This window comes from Pteropus vampyrus, unplaced genomic scaffold (assembly GCF_000151845.1).
Source record: "Pteropus vampyrus isolate Shadow unplaced genomic scaffold, Pvam_2.0 Scaffold88, whole genome shotgun sequence".
Lineage (NCBI taxonomy): Eukaryota > Metazoa > Chordata > Mammalia > Chiroptera > Pteropodidae > Pteropus > Pteropus vampyrus.
The window spans coordinates 4,324,680-4,341,823 of NW_011888869.1; the positions used below are offsets into that span (position 1 = coordinate 4,324,680).

The 17,144-nt window shown below is 36.8% G+C and overlaps 1 protein-coding gene across 6 annotated transcripts in view; it reads left to right on the forward strand.

The window, feature by feature from the left end:
- The window catches only part of KLHL2 (kelch like family member 2), a 77,299-nt gene that overhangs the window by 14,417 nt on the left and 45,738 nt on the right, over positions 1 to 17,144 (forward strand). For 4 of the 6 annotated variants that reach the window (XM_011363712.1, XM_023532708.1, XM_011363713.2 and 1 more), the window contains 2 exons: positions 6,345 to 6,451; positions 14,876 to 14,997. In XM_011363712.1, the coding sequence (XP_011362014.1) occupies positions 6,345 to 6,451; positions 14,876 to 14,997 (229 nt within the window). Of the gene's footprint in view, positions 1 to 6,344; positions 6,452 to 11,940; positions 11,961 to 14,875; positions 14,998 to 17,144 lie in introns of those variants that run through there. The other 2 variants (XM_023532709.1, XM_023532710.1) reach the window with 2 other exon arrangements.

The window sequence follows — 17,144 nt, forward strand, 5'->3', positions numbered from 1 at the left end:
AAGGTATGGTTGCAGGAATAGAGAGACAGGAGTTTTGTAAGGTGTAAGTTATAGAATTAATATAGTATATAGAAAAGGAATGTGACATTTTCTTAAGTTTTTTTTATTTTTATTTTTATTTTACTTTTAAGCAGGAGGTCTGAATATAGCTCTATGTCCCAGCCAATATGAGCTTGAATAACTGAAAATTACTTAGTTTAAAAACCCTGCAGTCACTTCCAAACAGTGAATTCAGCAAGTATTTGTAATCACCCGGTTCTCCTTTGAAATCAGCTAGCATGCCCAAAAGGCTGTGTAGGAGCCAAAAACGGTGTCAGACTTGCCCATGCCTTTCAAGTGTCTCGATTGCTGCAGGAGATGTCAGAGAAGAGGAGGAGGTGGTGGAAGATAGTGTGCAAATTGTGGGTGCTGAAAAGGATTCTCAAAATCAAGCCAATAGATCTTTACAGAGTGCTTATTACGTGCAACATATTGTATTGGGATGATGGAGGAGACAGACGCAGACTGAATCCCAGACACAAGTTATATTGAAAACATTAGATTGTGAGCTTTTTGAGAAGACCAAAAAAGGAACTGTCAAAAGGAGCATTTTTGCCTTTAAGATAAATTTTAAATGAAACCCAAGTTGACTGTTTTCTAGGATATAGGATAAAACTGTACTAGAGCTTTAAAAATTAAGATGAGTGTCAGTGGAGGCCAACCTCCTATTTGTTTAAGGAGAGACTAATTTTGATCCTTAAGTTATAATTAGAAGTTGAAAGTTCACAGTAAAGGTAAATTATATGAAGCACTTCCAGTGTTCACCTATAGATCATGTAGAAGCGATAAATATTTAGTCTTTCCATTATAATAGCAGTTCTGACATTCCAGGAAATAATTTAAACAAAAGAGTCTGAAGCTTTCTCTTAAGGGAGTGCTTATGGTATTTCCCCTAGGACTTTGAGACATCATGGACCCAGATGACTGCTAGAGTTAAATTATCTGTAGTGAATCTGAAAAATTTGTGGCTCCTCTTGTTATTTGTACTTCATTGCTTGGATGGCAAGTGAATTAAACAACAGACTTTTCCCTTCATAGCTTTATATCACTGTTTTTACAAGAGATTTCAGGAAATTATATAGGATGTGAATTTTTTTTTTTTTTTATCACTCTCATGTATATATAATTATTTATAAAGTACCGTCAGGTTCTTTTGTTTTCATGTTGTACTAGAGTAGAATATAAAACATTCCTTGAAGGATAGAACAATTGGAAAGAGCCCCCAAATCAAGCAGACTTGTTTGTTTAGAAAGTTTAAGGGATATTTTGAAGTTTATAGTCACAATATAACTGGTAATCTTCTGCAGTGATTCTTAAGCACTCGTGATTGATCTTTTTTTAAGTGCTATTTATTGAGCATGGACAGAATCATTAAACATTTCAAAGAATATGAAGAGTGGATAGTAGTAAATGAATTCACTTATCCAGCTTCTGTTTCTCATTTTCTTTCTCCATGTTGTCGAATACCTACCATGTGTGAGACTCTGCTACTTCAGAGTTTGCCTCAGTATCCCCTCTTAAATCAGAAAATCTTAGTTTGGCTTATTTCTTTTAAATTATTGTAGCTGAGAGTATCTGCCTTGTGATTTATTTCACCAGGTTTTTGAAAACACATTTTAATGAGGAAGTTTCCTTTGTGAATATTCTATATTTTCTATCAGTAGCCAAACTTTTCACTCACATGTTCAGAAACTCACCATTGCATTACAGTTTCCCCTCTGAAGTCCTTTGACTTTCTTATCTCTGTCCCTAATTTCTTCTTTCACTTTATTTCTTATTATTCTTTTCATCTCCTCTCATTGATGACCACGTGTTCTCGAGAGTCATCAGATCTGAGACATTACCTTTCCCTCCCTGCAGATGGTAACATGCTGCCCCCATGTCTTCTTGTGGCTCTGTTTTGTTATTTTTCAGTTATTCTGCTGTCTCAATTTTACCTGAGAAGAATGATAGAGTCTCTATTGTGGTACCCTTTACTAGTTTAAAACAGTTCCTAAATCATTGTCTGTAGGTTTTCCTACGACTTTCCAAGTTGACTGTTGCTGGTCCCAGCTTCCGGTTTGAGAATCTCAGCGGGGGCACGTCTGTCAAGGAGGCTTGCTGTTCGTCAGGACTCTTAGTGTGGTGATGAAGCTTACTATATCCAGTGTCCAAGTTTTCCTTGTGCTTAACTGCCACAGAAATTCAAATTCAAACCATCATGGTTTTAAGAAGAGAAAGAAGGAAAACAGTGGTGGCACTTGTCCTGGAGTTCTGTTGTTCTTTGACATTATTGACATTTTAGTGAGGTTGTATCTGCCTTGTCTGTTAAATGACATTGTCACTTATAGGAGGTGTGGTTAAGCATGACTAATGTAAGCTAGCAGTCAGGAAGCAATTCACCTAAACAGTTCACCTTCCTGCCCCACCTCCCTATGTACCGAGTAGCCAGCGCTCGATGATGCACTCCTGGTCCTCAACAGCAGCACCACGTCTAGCTCACCTCTACTTCCTGACTAGCTGTTAATTTCCTTGCTTCTGACCGCTTGCCTCATTTTTTTTTATATCTTGCCTTGTTTTTATTGTCCTGATCCTCGATGCTGGTCCAAGATGATTTGGAGCACATTCTTAGGCCATGGTTTTGTTTGCCCTGTGGACTCTGGGCTAACAGTGCATGTCACCAGCTTGGCACGATGGTTGCTTCGATTCCACACCATGTGGCAGAAAATGCTTCCATATTTCCCTGGCAGCCAAGGAAGAAAGGTAGACAGATGCCTTGTCATCTCCCTACCACCCCCATTTCCAGCAGAAAGTAAATTCTTATTACATGTGACTGTTAATTATTTGTGATATCTTAGAGTTCGATGGTACATTTTACTTTAAGAAGATATGTATATACAACAGTGGTAAGTTTTTCTAGGCTTAGGAATTTATTCATTTTATATCAGAAAACCAAAGGATATCTTGGTATGCTCAGACATGCTTTATTAATTTTCAAAGCAGAACAGTTTTTTTTTCTGAGTACCAATTTTCATAATGTTATTTCATTTAGGAGTTGGAGTGCCTTTTACTTTTCTGTGCCATCTGAGTTTTACATAAGGCCTGTATAACTCGGGTTTTTCACATTTGCGCTTAGAAGCAACTTCTTTCCAAAGTGCTTATAAGGTTGGGCTTGGCATCTCCTGTGTGTTTCCAGACACCTCACACTTGTGCCATCTTAATTGTCAATGGTTCATTTCGTAGTTACCTGTTAGCTTGTCTGTTTCCCCCACTTGACTATAAACTCCTTGCTGTCATGGACATTATCTTGTTTATTGTGATAAACCGACAGAGTGCTTGGTGCACAGTAGTCACTCTGGGATATTTGATAAGTGAACAAATAAATGCAAATTTTGCTAAGTAGCCACTTTATTTATCTGATTATTCTGAAAATCTTTTCCTTCTATAGTCCATTCTCTCCTTAGATTTCATCATAAACTCAGAAACTCACCATGTAGACTGGGTATGGACTGCTGAAGTAAATTTCTTTTGTTTTTATTGCTACGCATCTTGTTTGTAGCCCTCTTCTCCTCACCTCAAAGTCATTCAGTGTCTTGTGAGCATGCATATTTGGAAAGAGGTAAGAGCCAGACTCAGTAGATACACTCTGGCTCTGGTCATGGCTCTGTCATCTTTGAGTGGTTTTTAATATCTGTTATTACTGGAAACAAAAAGTAAAAAATTGAACACTAAAACTAAGTATGTCCTTGAATTTGTAATGTGGCCCTAACTCAGAGTGTGGCTGCGTAGTACTAGTGTGACAATATTTTTGCCTTATTAGTTAACTAATATCAGCTAATAAGTCAATAAGGCTGAGCTAATTATCTAGGTGACACCCAGCAGATGATATGCTAGAAGGTTTGGATCAATGAGTAATTTAATTGAAGCTGAATGTAATTAATTATGTGATTTTGAGGTGTTCATGTGTAATTCCACTTAAGTTTCATCTTGAAAGTAGGGCAGTAAGAGGTATTACTGATAAAGGAAAATAGGCATGAAGATGCACTTGACTCATGTTTGAGTTGCTTCCAGATCCACCCCCCCCATTCACAGTAGGAAAATGCAAATGGGCCTCTCGAGATTGCAGCCCTGTTGACCCGACCTCTCCTTCGCTTACATTCGCAGTCCCTTTGAGCTTCTTGTTTTACGGGTCCCCCTCGGCTTTGCTGTTCCAGGTCTCTGAGCAGCAGCACACACTGTTCTTTCTGCTGGGAGTCCTCTTGCTCCTTCCTGATCCAGCTAACGTTTACTTGTTTTTAGAACTCAGCTTAAGGTCAGTAGCTCCAGGAAGTCTTTTCTGACCCCCGGTCTGATTTAGATGCTCCACCTCTCCCCATAGCATCTTTACAATGACGCTTTCCATTCTGTCTTGTAATCTTTGCATTGCTAGTCTCCTTAAGGACAGACATGATCTTGCAGTGTTCTCTCAAATGAGCAAATAAACTTTAATTTTTCTAAATATTCTCGTGTAGGTAGTGCAAAATATCCACTAAAATTAGGCCTTTTTAAAACTATATGTAGAACTTTAAAAAATAGTTTCTAGTTCCAGCTTCAGGTGGTTTTGTGTAGTGGTTAAGAGGAGCTGCAGCCAAATTCCATGGATTTGAATCCTGGCATTGCCATCGGTGGACACTTTAGGCTGGTTATTCATCTTTAACCATGGCTTCCCCAGCTATACGCTTTGGGGATAAAAGTCATAATAATACATACCTCATAAGACTGTGGTGGGCTCTAAATGAGATAATTCATGCAGGTAAAGCTCTTGCACAGTACCCTCCTGAAAACACCACTGACTTTTCTCACCCTGGTTATTTGTGAACCCATGAAATTCATAGACTTGTAGAGTGGTTTTATATTCCCAGAGCAGACGGCAGACATTGTCAGTTTTCCACACTGGAGGAATCACAGATTAGTGATCTGGAAGGATGACAGATAAGTGAAACATTGTGCCACCTTTTATGACTCTCATGTGGGACCTGCCTGATGTCTCATACAGCATCATGAGCCATTACATCGGCACCACTCCAGAGTTATACTTCAATTTAAAGGGCATAGCAAGCTTGTCACCACTGAGACCCAGGAATGCAGTCATAACCGGGGCTAGAGAGTGATGATGTTTCTTATAGTTTCTCCTAGACTGGGGAGAAGATAAATGCCAGTAGGATCTCTGACAAGTTTTGGTGTGAACTCTACAGAAACAAGTTTGTAAGCAGTGTAGAAAAGTGGAAAACTTTAAGGACTTGGTTAAACTCATGTGAAAATGTTGCTGATAAGCTACTAGAAATTTACCAAAGCAGGAAGGCCACTCTAAGATGAAATAGGCAGAATAATGGAGGAGGGGCCACGTGTGACCTATGTATGCTATACACATCTATTCAGTGCTCAGATATTTGAGGTACTTGGAAAAGAGTTTTGGTTTCTCCACACCTGTTTCAGCTATTAATGACATGACTACGTGTGAGGTCAGTTTTAGAGTTGGCATCTTCTTGTTTGTTCTAGAATAAGTGATAGCAACCTTTTTTGCCAAAAAGATATCCTGTAACATTTTTATTTAGCTGGAGAATCACACCTAGCAGCTTATATAGCATGTAAAACATGTTCACCACATGTTTTTGAATGAATTAAAATGGATATTTTAGAACTGGAGATATGTTTGCTGAATAATAGTTTAAGGTAAAATAATGGTTTAAGGTAACAGTGCTTTTTAATTTTATGTGTGGTAATATTTTATGGTCTTGAAGGATGAGATATTTTGCATTGCTAGATGGTATGATTAAGTTGAGCTTCAAAAGCCTTTTAAGCAGCAAGTGAAGTTGAATATAATTTTACCTATGTTTAATGACCCAGGGTCATTTTAAATACATATATTTTGGGTACTTTGACCCAATTTAGTTTTCCACATATGTTTTATTTTTAATTCATCTTCATGTCAGACTGCCATTCGCCACTTCTCCTGATGCTGTTCTTAACTCAGACATTCTCCCCTTTACAGTCCATTGATGGGTCGCTGCCAATAATTTTCTAGAGGTTGAGAAATCAATAATCAAAGTTGGAAATATTTCACTGATTATCAAAGGCAAGATTCTGAGTGAGGGCCCAAGGCATTTTGAGCCTTTGTCATGACAATTTTCTGTGTATTTCCTGTTTAGAAATTCTAAAGGAAGGCAGTTTTTATTTAGCCTAACTTCAGAAAAGTGAGTTTTTACTGTAATATTTTTACATAGGATGCTCAGTACATTTATTATTGGTATCATTGAAGTTTTTTTTTCTCTCTACTTTGTAAACAGTCAAAATTTGCTGTGCGATGTCACAATTGTGGCTGAAGACATGGAAATCTCTGCTCATAGAGTGGTGCTGGCTGCCTGTAGTCCTTACTTTCACGCCATGTTTACAGGTATGAAATATTTCAGTTACAGGTATTTTTTAAATGCATACAGTTCTAGGCTTTTCATATATTATTAGCATTTTACTTTTATGAAATTAAGCATGGTAATACAAGAAAATGCTTTTGCTTTGTTCCAAATTCCTCCTCATCTTTGTTTTTCATTGTTGTAATCATGCATATTATATACACTTACTTACAATTTTATTCTCAGTTTTCCTCCTTTACATTTACATTTACATATATTGACTCAGTTTACCTTCTTGCCGTTTATAACAGCTTTTGGTACTTTATTATTTCAGCAAAAGAAAAGCACTTTTACTATTTTACATTTTTGTCAGGTGGTTTTCACATTAGTTTCATCCAGTGTTTACAGTGAAAAAATATGTTTATTTAATGTCCTTTGATTCAGAAATATGAGAAAATAGGGTGGATACTTAGGTAACTATAAAAATGCATAGAATGGAACTGGGGTGGAAGGGGATACAAAAGAAAAAAAGAAAAATGTAAAGAATGATTTTAGTATTTCTGGAAAAAAAGTAATTTATGCCTGCCACACTTGAAGTCTTTAACCTCATTCTTAAAAAAAAAATTAAACATATAATACTCTACAAAGAAATGAAGTTATCCGTTCTAACAATGAGCTTGTAATCTTAGGGTTTTGGTAGGACAAACAAAATACTTATAAATACAAATGTAGTTATACTAAAAAGCACAAATACAAAGCTTTTTATATTTCAGAAACTATTATTTCCTGTGCTTAACATTTTGCTAGGTACTTACAAGGAATACAAAACAACGTAAGCATGCTTCCCATCCCAGTAGCTTAGTGTGTCATTGGGTAGATGAGACGTGCACACTTTAAATACATAATAGTGTGCCCAAAGCAGTGATGCAGATGGGAAGCACTGTGATGGGCAGCACTGAGAGAAGGGGATCTGACATTTTTTGAAACCTAGTGGTTATAAAGGGTTTACACAGATGAAGACAAGCACAGAAGGCCATGTGGAGAGAATGGAATTATTAGTGTTTTCAGAGTAGAGAGAAGTCTGGAGGTCACCTCACTTATTGGAATAAAGGGAAATCTGGAGGTCACCTCACTTTTCAGCCTATTGGATCTCACTGTTCTTGAACTGAAATAATCCAGAATGTAGGAAGAATAGCAGAGGAGCCATCAGCCAGGTTGGGAAAGTGATTTGAGAGGGAGCCTTTAGCTGAGGCCGATTTGAAAAGGCAATGCTAATGAAGTGAGATGAGTCAGATTTTTATGTCCTGGGGTTCACGTCAGTTCCTTAGTTTATCTTATTTATACCTGGATATTTTTTCTATACAGAATCTCTGGGCTTGTAGGAGGAGGGTTCGATTTGAATGTGTTTACCTAATTTAGGAATACCGTAGTAAAACCCTTTCTCCCGTGTTACTGCTTCAGATGATACTGCTGTTGCCACTTCCTTGTCAAAATTACTGGACCTTTGGGATCATCAGTCACTTCATCGATCTGTGCTTCAGTTACCCATCTGGAAAATGGGATGATAATATAACCTCCTAGGATTTTTGTAGAAATTAAATGAGATCATATGTATGAATTTCTTAGCACTTTGCTTGGCACATAGAACATGCTCAAATAATGTTGGCAGTAATTATAATTATTATTATTAATATTTTTTACTCTTAATTGCTAAATGTCTTTATATTCTGTAAGAATAGAAGATTGAGAAAGTCTTAGACTAGACTTTTTTTTGATAAATATTTCATTTTTCATAGTTACAAAAATAAAATGATTAACTTAAAACTACAAGATCAAGGTTAGTTTCCTTTCCCCTCAAAAGAAAATTCTTAGAGTCCCCAAGCTTTCTGAGCCTTCGATATCCAGAGATATGGATGCCAGAGATGGGAGATCTTATTATGTCTTTATCTTTGTTCTCTGTTTCCTTTATAACCTACACTACATTTCAGTTTCCCTCTTTATATTTTTGTATAGTGGTTCTCAACTCTTCACGTTTTAGCTGACATGCAATTTATGAAAGTGTGAGCTTTGCCTAATGATAGGAATGAGGCCCCGAAGACATTTTGAGTCCATAAATATTCCTAGTGTATCTCAGTTAACTGGTAGGTGGTTACTTCTTGCAGTTCAACTGATTTCTGACTGATAATGCTTGATCAAAATTAGATTTCTATGTGCTAAAGTAGATGCAAAATAGGGATACTATGTTAATTTCTGACACATATAAAATGTGAATTGAATACCTCTATTGTGTGTGGTTTTTTTAAAAACAACTTTATTGTGCCATATTTTATATAAAATTTACCCATTTCAAGTGTAGAGTTCAATGATTTTTAGTAAATATACTAAATGATACTGCCATTATCATAAATCAATTTTAGAACGCTTTTATTCCTATGTAATGTTCTTGAAGTTTATCCGTGAATAGTATGTATCATCAGTTTGTTCCTTTTTATTGCTAAATAGATTCCATTGTATAAATATACCACATTTTGACTATCCATTCACTCGTTCATGAACATTTGGGTTGTTTCCAGGTTTTGGCTATTATGAATAATGCTGCTATGAGTATTGCTGTGCAGTTCTTTGCATGGACAAATATTTTCATTTCTCATGGAGGTAGATATATAGGAGTGGAATTGCTGGGTCATCTGGTAAATTTGTATTTAACTTTTTAAAAAACTACTGTACTGTTTTCCATAGTGGCTGCCCCAGTTTTCCTTCCCACCTGCAGTGCATAAGGGTTTCCATTTCTCCAACTTTCTCGCCAACACTTATTACTCTCTATCTTTTTAAAAAATTGTAGTCATTCTAACGGGTGTGAAATAAAGTTTAATTCACACTTCCCTAATGACTAATGATGTTGAGCATCTTTTTATGTGCTTATTAGGCTGGATTTTTGTGGTTTTTTAGTAATAGATGCTATTTACCTATCTAGCAATTTTTGTATGTTTTCTTCTTCTGAATCCACTGTGTAGTCAGCAGTTTGGCAGAGATTAGGTAGAGATTAGGTAGAGAAGATAGGGAGATTTGGTCTAGGTGGTTTAGTGTGCATACTATATTCATTTAAGATTTCTAGAATATGAGTCCATTATTTATCTGTTTTCTTGGTATGAAGCTCTGTGAATGTTTATTATATATAGTGAGGCCAACATGTAGATTTTTGCCTGTTTCCATTCTATCATATACCATATATACTCACATTCTCTTGCTTAGTAGATAAGCAGATGTGCCTGCAGTGGCACAGGGCGTCACCCTACTCTTCTTTTGTTTTCCCATGAGTCACTTCTTAGGAAAGGGGAATATGCAGATGTTCTTCCTTGGCCCTTGTTTTGAATCTCCTATAAGTTGTAGGTGAATTTTTCATTCAAATTATATCAGCTAGAAAAGAATTCTGTTACTCATTGTAGTTACAAGTATTTGGGTAGAGAAGGGAGGTGAAAAGCTATTCTGTGACAGAGTCACAGGTTTTCACTTTGCCAAATATGGGCCTGTTTAGAGCAGGGCCAAGTTAACTGTTACCTGAGAAAAAAATGTGTCAAATTGGGCTTTTGTATTTGTAAATTACTTTTTTGTTACAAGTAATGGCATTTAAAAACCCATTTCTCTTACAAATACATTTGAGGCTTATTTGGGGCCATAAGCTAAAATATATGAAATCTAGTGGGAAATAATGAATTTTAATTTCTACTCTTATGTGTGTGCTTTTTTAAAATTATTTTTTATTATTTTTTATTATATTTTTAATTAAGTTTATTGGGTAACATTGGTTAATACAATTATATAATTTTCAGATATACATTATAATTTAACATCTGTATATTCTATTGTGTGTTTACCACCCAAAGTCCAGTTTCCTTCAGCTTTGTGTGTGCTTTTTGATGATTTCTTTTGTCATATTGAACATGATTCAGTGAGGTAAATTAGAATAGGAAAAGATAAATTATCATTTAAATGATTAAGAAGTGAAATTTTTTTCAAAGTTGTATACATGGTTGTATTTGTCTACGATTTATGCTTTCATTTATCAAGGAATGTTTATTGAGCATCTTCTGTGTAGTAGGCATTATCTTAGGCTTTGGGGATCATAGAGATGAACAAGACAGACAATTCCCCATACTCATCATTCTCACTGGGAGGGGAGGTTAGAGAGTAAACGTAAAGAAAAAATAATTTCTGATATCACTGACTTCCATGAAGGAAATGAAATAGGGCGTTGCACATAAAGAGCATACGTTAGAATGTTTTAGTCTGCATTTAACAGAAAACTTCACTCAAACTGGTGTCAATAGTAAGGAATTATATTCTCTCACAATTGGAAAGTGGGCTGGGACCAGGCTTGATCGCATCTGCAGTTTGAGAATTTCATCAGGGATCTGGTTCCTTCTGTCTCTCCACCCTCTGTCCTCAGTAAGAATTTTATTATAAGGTTTGCTTCCCCTCCTGAATGCCTACCAGAATAGACCCAACATCTCAAGGAAGGAGGAGGATTGTCTCTTTTTTTTCTCTGTTTTAGGAGCTAGGAGACCTTTTCCAGAAGTTCCTCAAACTAGACTAAAGCTACAGAGGAATGCAGTTCCCGTGTTTGCTTTAGATTCGTTGTAGAACTGAAGAGTTATATACCTTTACCACCATAAAGAGTGGCTGCTAGGGGCATACGGGTCAGCTTGCCAAAATGAAAATATCTGTGTGTCAGTAGATTCTTTGTAACCCAAGACTAATATTGAACAAAGGAGAAATAATGATTAGAGAAGGTGACAAGTAGAGCTTGAGTAATGGAATATATTTTATTTATTAACTGTAACTATAAATTTGTCATTCACGTCTTAGGGTTTCAGCATATTAAAGCTTCTGTATTATACTTTTGTTTTCTTTCACATGTTTTAAGTGCTAAATAATAACCGAAATTAAAATCATAGGATTTTAAAAATTGAAATGAATCTTAGGGTTTTCCCTTTTAAATCTATTCACTTTTTAGAACTTTAGAATGAATAAATGAAGTTATCAGTTTGTGCTGGGCTTCAGGAGTCCTGATTAAAGGTCCTTGAGATAGACATGTTTTTATTCCTATGTCCTTAAGCTTTTACAATTTGGAGGACTTCATTTCTCTTCTCACAAAAAGTGGAGATGGTTCAATATTCGTTAGTGAAAGTGCTTAGCTCAGCCTGGAGTGCATAGTGGATGTTAATAAATGTTTGTTGACCAAAATCTTTCATAGCTAGAATATCCATGCTCAAGATTAATTTAAGTGTCACTAATTATGTTAAGTAAAGATGGTACATCTTAAATTGGCACTTGCTTTATTTTTCACTCTTCTAGTCATTCATTTATCCAACCAATATTTATTGGGTATTTACCATATGTCAGGCATTGCAGGATACAGAGATAAGAAAGATGTCATCCCTGCTCAAGAACCCAAGTGGGGAGAACTAGCTAGGATTATGACAGAGTGGATTTGCAGCAGGTACCCAGGTGTACTCAGGGTGAGAGCCTAACCCAGCCTTGAGTCCCCAACAGGTAAGGCTACCTGGAGAGATTCCAGCTGAATTTTGAAGAGTGTGGGGATCAGCCTGGGGAATGAGGGCATGGGGAGACAAAGGGACAAAGCTCAACAGAGGCATCAAGGTAGGAAATTTCTTGGTGTGTGGGGAAAACTACGAAAAATTCCTTCTTGATAAATTCTAAGACTGAAAGTAGGAGAGAGAGGGGAGAGGAAAGTAGGAGAGAGCGAAGCAGGGGTAGATGTGGAAGGGGCTTGAATGCCTGGACTGGGAGCCGCCACAGACTTCTGAGTGCCATAGTCAGATCTGGAGGTAGGACCAGACTAGGGAGGTCACTGTGGTGGTGTTAGCAAGAGGTGATGGGAGCCCCAGTGGCACAGTGGCGGAAGGAATGGAGAGGGGATTGGCTTGAGATCTATTTACTATTAATTTTGCAGGCTCGGGTTAATGACTAGATGAATGGATAAAGACAAAGGTGTCAAGGGCGACTCTCAGGTTTTCAGTGATGGTGTCCATGTGAATATCCTAGTAGAGCTTCAGAATTCTGTGTGATCAAAACATAAACAGAACACTCTAATCAAAGGGAGAGACTACAGAAAGTTAAAGATGAACTCTGTACAGTATCATTGGATATCTTTTTAAAATGCATTATCAAAAATAAATCTTATAGGACCATACTATTTAAAGATTTCCTCCATGAACACAGCAAAGGGCAGTAATTAAGATAATACGAAACAGCTAGAATTAGATTGAAATAGCTTTTACAACTCTCTTTAATGTTTTGATTCTTAGCAGTTACTGGAATTTTTAAACTATTAATGCAATCTATGGCAAGCTGCTTGTTTTTGTTACTGTTTTTGTTAATTAATATGAAAAATAAAGATTAAAATGTTTCTGAAGCAGTATATGATTGGCATTGAATTTGTTGAAAGTAGGTAGCTTTCTGGGGAGAGAAATGATATTAAAAATGACATGAGGAATGTCTGAAGTAACAAAGTACATCTTATAGCAATACTTTAAAAACTATAATGTTAAAAACTGGCAGAGGACTGTCATATATGTAAACTAAAGTCAGATTTTGTTTTGTGTATGCTAAGTCATGCCTAAATTTTGAGGGGTGAATTCACTCCTTTACGAACTAGACACATGGCTTTGTGCCTGTGCCCTCAGGTCTTGCAGGGCTTCACAAATCACAGCGGTCTCATAGATGAATTAGAGGTGCTAATTCCAAAAGTCCACATGGGAATCCAAATATCTTTACTTTTGGCACAAAAAAGAGCTTCCAGATGATACAAATCTAGTTTATACACAAGATCAGAGAGAGTGGGATAGTGGGAGGTGCCTTATATGCAGATGAATTAGTTTTCCATGTTCCTCAACCTTCATTTTTTCCCCCTTTTCCTTAAGGGAGAAAAATACGTACTTAACAGCAGACATGTAACCTAGGCCCCTGTCTTCCTGCTGTATAGGAATATGTACCTTTTTCTTGTTAATTCTCTCCCTTGTAATACTCACAAATGTTTTTCCCCTGGGAAGTAGCAGGGTAGGTTTTGAGATATTTTAGCTCTTAGGAGAACAGCTTCTTTCTGAGATCTTGTCAAAGATAGTCTCCAGGGAAGCACGCAGTTAAACCTACATCATTGTTATTCTTTCTTTCCTCCTAGGGTTTGCGTTTGTAAAGGAACTTTGTGTAATTATGAATTCCCATCGGCTTTTCTGATAGTTATGGCCATTGGCAGTGCACTGTATTTGAAAAAGAAATGAACTTTCAAGAAGTCTTGAGGCTCTCGTGTTTCTTTTTTAACAGGAGATGCCCGATTAAGGTGGAGGCGAGGGATGGGAGCATTGTTTTCCCTGCTGCTTTTATCTTTAAAACCTGTTGAAATCTAGAATCAAATCTTTTTGCTAAGGTGCCCCATAGCACTCAACATTGTGTTTAGACAGCCCTTGTTATTTTTAATTGAAATTTTATTTCTCCACCATTTGATTGCTTATGTCTTTTCTTGTCTCGGGTCGTTTTCTTGGTCACACATAAGTCTACTTCTTACTCTCCCTAAGTCCCTTTGGTTTAGAGGACTTCCCTTCTGCGTCTCTGTTTCTTTCCACAGAGGAGATCTTCTTTATAATCCCTGAATGCTTAATTAGTTCAGTGCGTACTGGGAGAGAGGTCTTGGACCACTTTTTAGCAGACAATGACGTAGAAGGGTTTCTATCTGGCTTTAGCAATCAATGCCGGCTTGGAAATGACTTCAGGATGAAGTTACCACACATGCCAGACAGGAACAGGTTTGGTCTAGGTTTGGTCTCTGGAACAAATCTTTGCCTTTGACTAACCCTGTTCTAATCCCTCTTTTGTCTTGAATTCTCTCAGCCTCTCATGTAATTTGTGTTCTCATGGTTTCCTGCATTAGAGTTGGGTCCTCCCTACCGAGGGCAGAGCTCCCTGTGTCCAGTGCAGGCCACACACATTCACGGCAGGCCCTGGTTGTGCTTGTCGAATGGATGCTGCTAAGCAAATGGGTCCTTTTCAGCAAATGCTCATTGCTGTTAGCCAAAGGGGGTTGACACTGTGACTCTTCTAGTCGTGAGTAGAAATTCAAAAAGAAAACAGATTGCTCAGAAGCATGGACAGCATTGGGTACCGATCCTATAATGCCACAAGTACTATATAGTACGTGCAGTTGGATACGTGGCATGTTCATTGTTGTGATGTGATTTTCAGGTATAAGTGACAGCAAAAGTACATTTTACGGTTTTCTCAGGTAAACTTTCAGGGGAGGTGGGGGAATGTTTTAGGCCTGCAAAAAAGTGGCTGATCATGTTGCCTATTGAATACAGTTAGTGATAAGAAAATGGACCAGTCTGTCTTGGCCTTGGTACTTCCACAGCAGTGTCTTGCTGTAGCGTCACTCTTACTCCTTTGTGTTTTAGGTGAAATGAGTGAGAGCCGAGCAAAGAGAGTTCGAATAAAAGAGGTAGATGGCTGGACCCTGAGGATGCTAATTGATTATGTTTACACTGCAGAAATCCAGGTTACAGAAGAAAATGTACAGGTAAGAGAAAACACCTCATACCGTCTACTGCTTTATACGTGCCAGTTTTTTAAATCAAAAGAGCATACCCACTCAGTGTATGTTGTGTACCAGAGTAATAGAATTCGTTGTTAAAACTGTATTTCTAAGAGACGTTTAGAATGATTATATCTTTTTAATAATGCTTCTGATTTCAGAACCTTTTATATTCTAAAAATTTTAAGATATAAATCTTTTAGTTCTCTGATGCTTGTTCTTTTATGAAAACACTGTCATATGCATTTATAACTACTGATTGATACTGCACACATCTGTCTTTATTAAAGTCTACAAAGGATGTTTTTGACTACTAACAGCCCTTACTTCTTTTATTATTTTAGCCTCCTCTTTAAGTGCTTCTAGAGTTTAGCTAAAAATTCGACATTGCATCTTTCTTACTTTCCATAAAGAATAGATGTTTTATATGTTATGTATTTAAATGATATAGATGTCTGTGGAGTAGAAAGTGAAAATCATTCTTTAAAATTACCTTTCCCTTCACGCCTACGCCAGCCTACACACATCAATCCACAGTTCCTCCCTAGAATGTAGCCTCTGTTGGGTGTGAATCCTTTTAGACCATTTTCTGTGGAGTTACACACACACCCGCCCACACATACACATTTTCTTGACATAAGTATATTTTTGCTATACCTGTTGTTCTGCAACTTGCTTTGTTCACTGAATAAAGTATCTAGGAGTTCTTTACAAGTCAGTACATTTGAGTCCAACTCATTTTGTATGCTATCCTTTATGTTAATCAACATAAATGATTTTTTATCTTTACAAAAATGCGGCAGTGAACGAACATTTTTATATTTGCATCCAAAAATTTTATGGGATGGATTCCTCAAAATGTAATTGGTGGATCAAAAGGTACATGCAAGTTTTAATTTTTGATAGCTATGCTAAATTGCCATCTAAAAGTTTGTATTTATTTATATTCAGTCCAACAGGTAAACTGTGTTTTGAGGACCACAAAGAAAATTAGTACTACCTTCTTAAGAAATAATCTCTAAATTCTACTTGCACAGACAGAAAATTGTGGGTTTGATCTTTTGTTTCTTATAATTAGTTGAAATGTGTTACAAAATATTTAAATTTAGACACCGAAATTTTTGTACCTTAACTCGGTAAGACATGCTATTATTACATGTGAAATACTGGCTTCGATAAGGCCTCTTTGGTGGTCTTCCCCAGATGTCCTCATTAGCCTTCGCTTGGAAGCCCCATTCATGAGATAAGGCATTTGAAAAACCTTGGTTAATACTGAAGTTTTGTGTAAAGGTGTGAATCAGATGCTACGTGTACTTTTTTTTTTTAACATGAAGGAAAGTGTTTGGTACATGTCATGCAATGACAGTACCAACATGTCATTTCATTCTGTTCTTTTCTGAACGGTAATGCTATTTGCTGGGTTCTGGGACATTGTTTTCGACAAGACCAAATCTTGGGTTTCTTTTTGCTCTTTTTATTCATCACAATGGTTGGGCCTCATTGTGCCTTATATTTGACCTTCAACAAATGAATTACTGATTGGCTTCTTTGATTCACACAGGTGCCACGTTGCGGGGGAAATTACAAAAGATGATTTAGGCCTAAGAGACTAGACCGTGTGAATTCTGCCCTGAATGCTCTTTGTAGTAGTTCTTGTGGTGGAGACATTGGCCTGCAAGGAACTGGGAGAATGCCTCTCATGTTTCTTTTAGTAACTATCACATTCTAGTCCTGAAATGTTAGTCATCACAGCTTTTCAGAAAACCTCTTGCCATACTAATTTGCCTTCTGTGTATATTGTACTGCTCTTACAGGAATATAACAGGAGTTGTATTTGGTAGACTTATTAAATGCTTAACATTTATATAGTTGTTTTTTGGGGGGAAGAGGGACATCTCTTCAGCATAGGGGTATCTTGGTAGGTAAGGCCTTATTTTATATTCCATTGAAAAATACTTGTTTTGGAAAAGGCAGTTTGGAAATAAAATCAATTTAAAATAAAGGTCTACCTATCAAGACATACCATACTTTTCTTTTTCTCTGGTGAATTTTTGTCAGTCTGTACTTCATTAATATGTCTTATCAGTGAGGTTCACCTTAAAGAAATAAACGTGGTGGAGGTCTCTGGCATT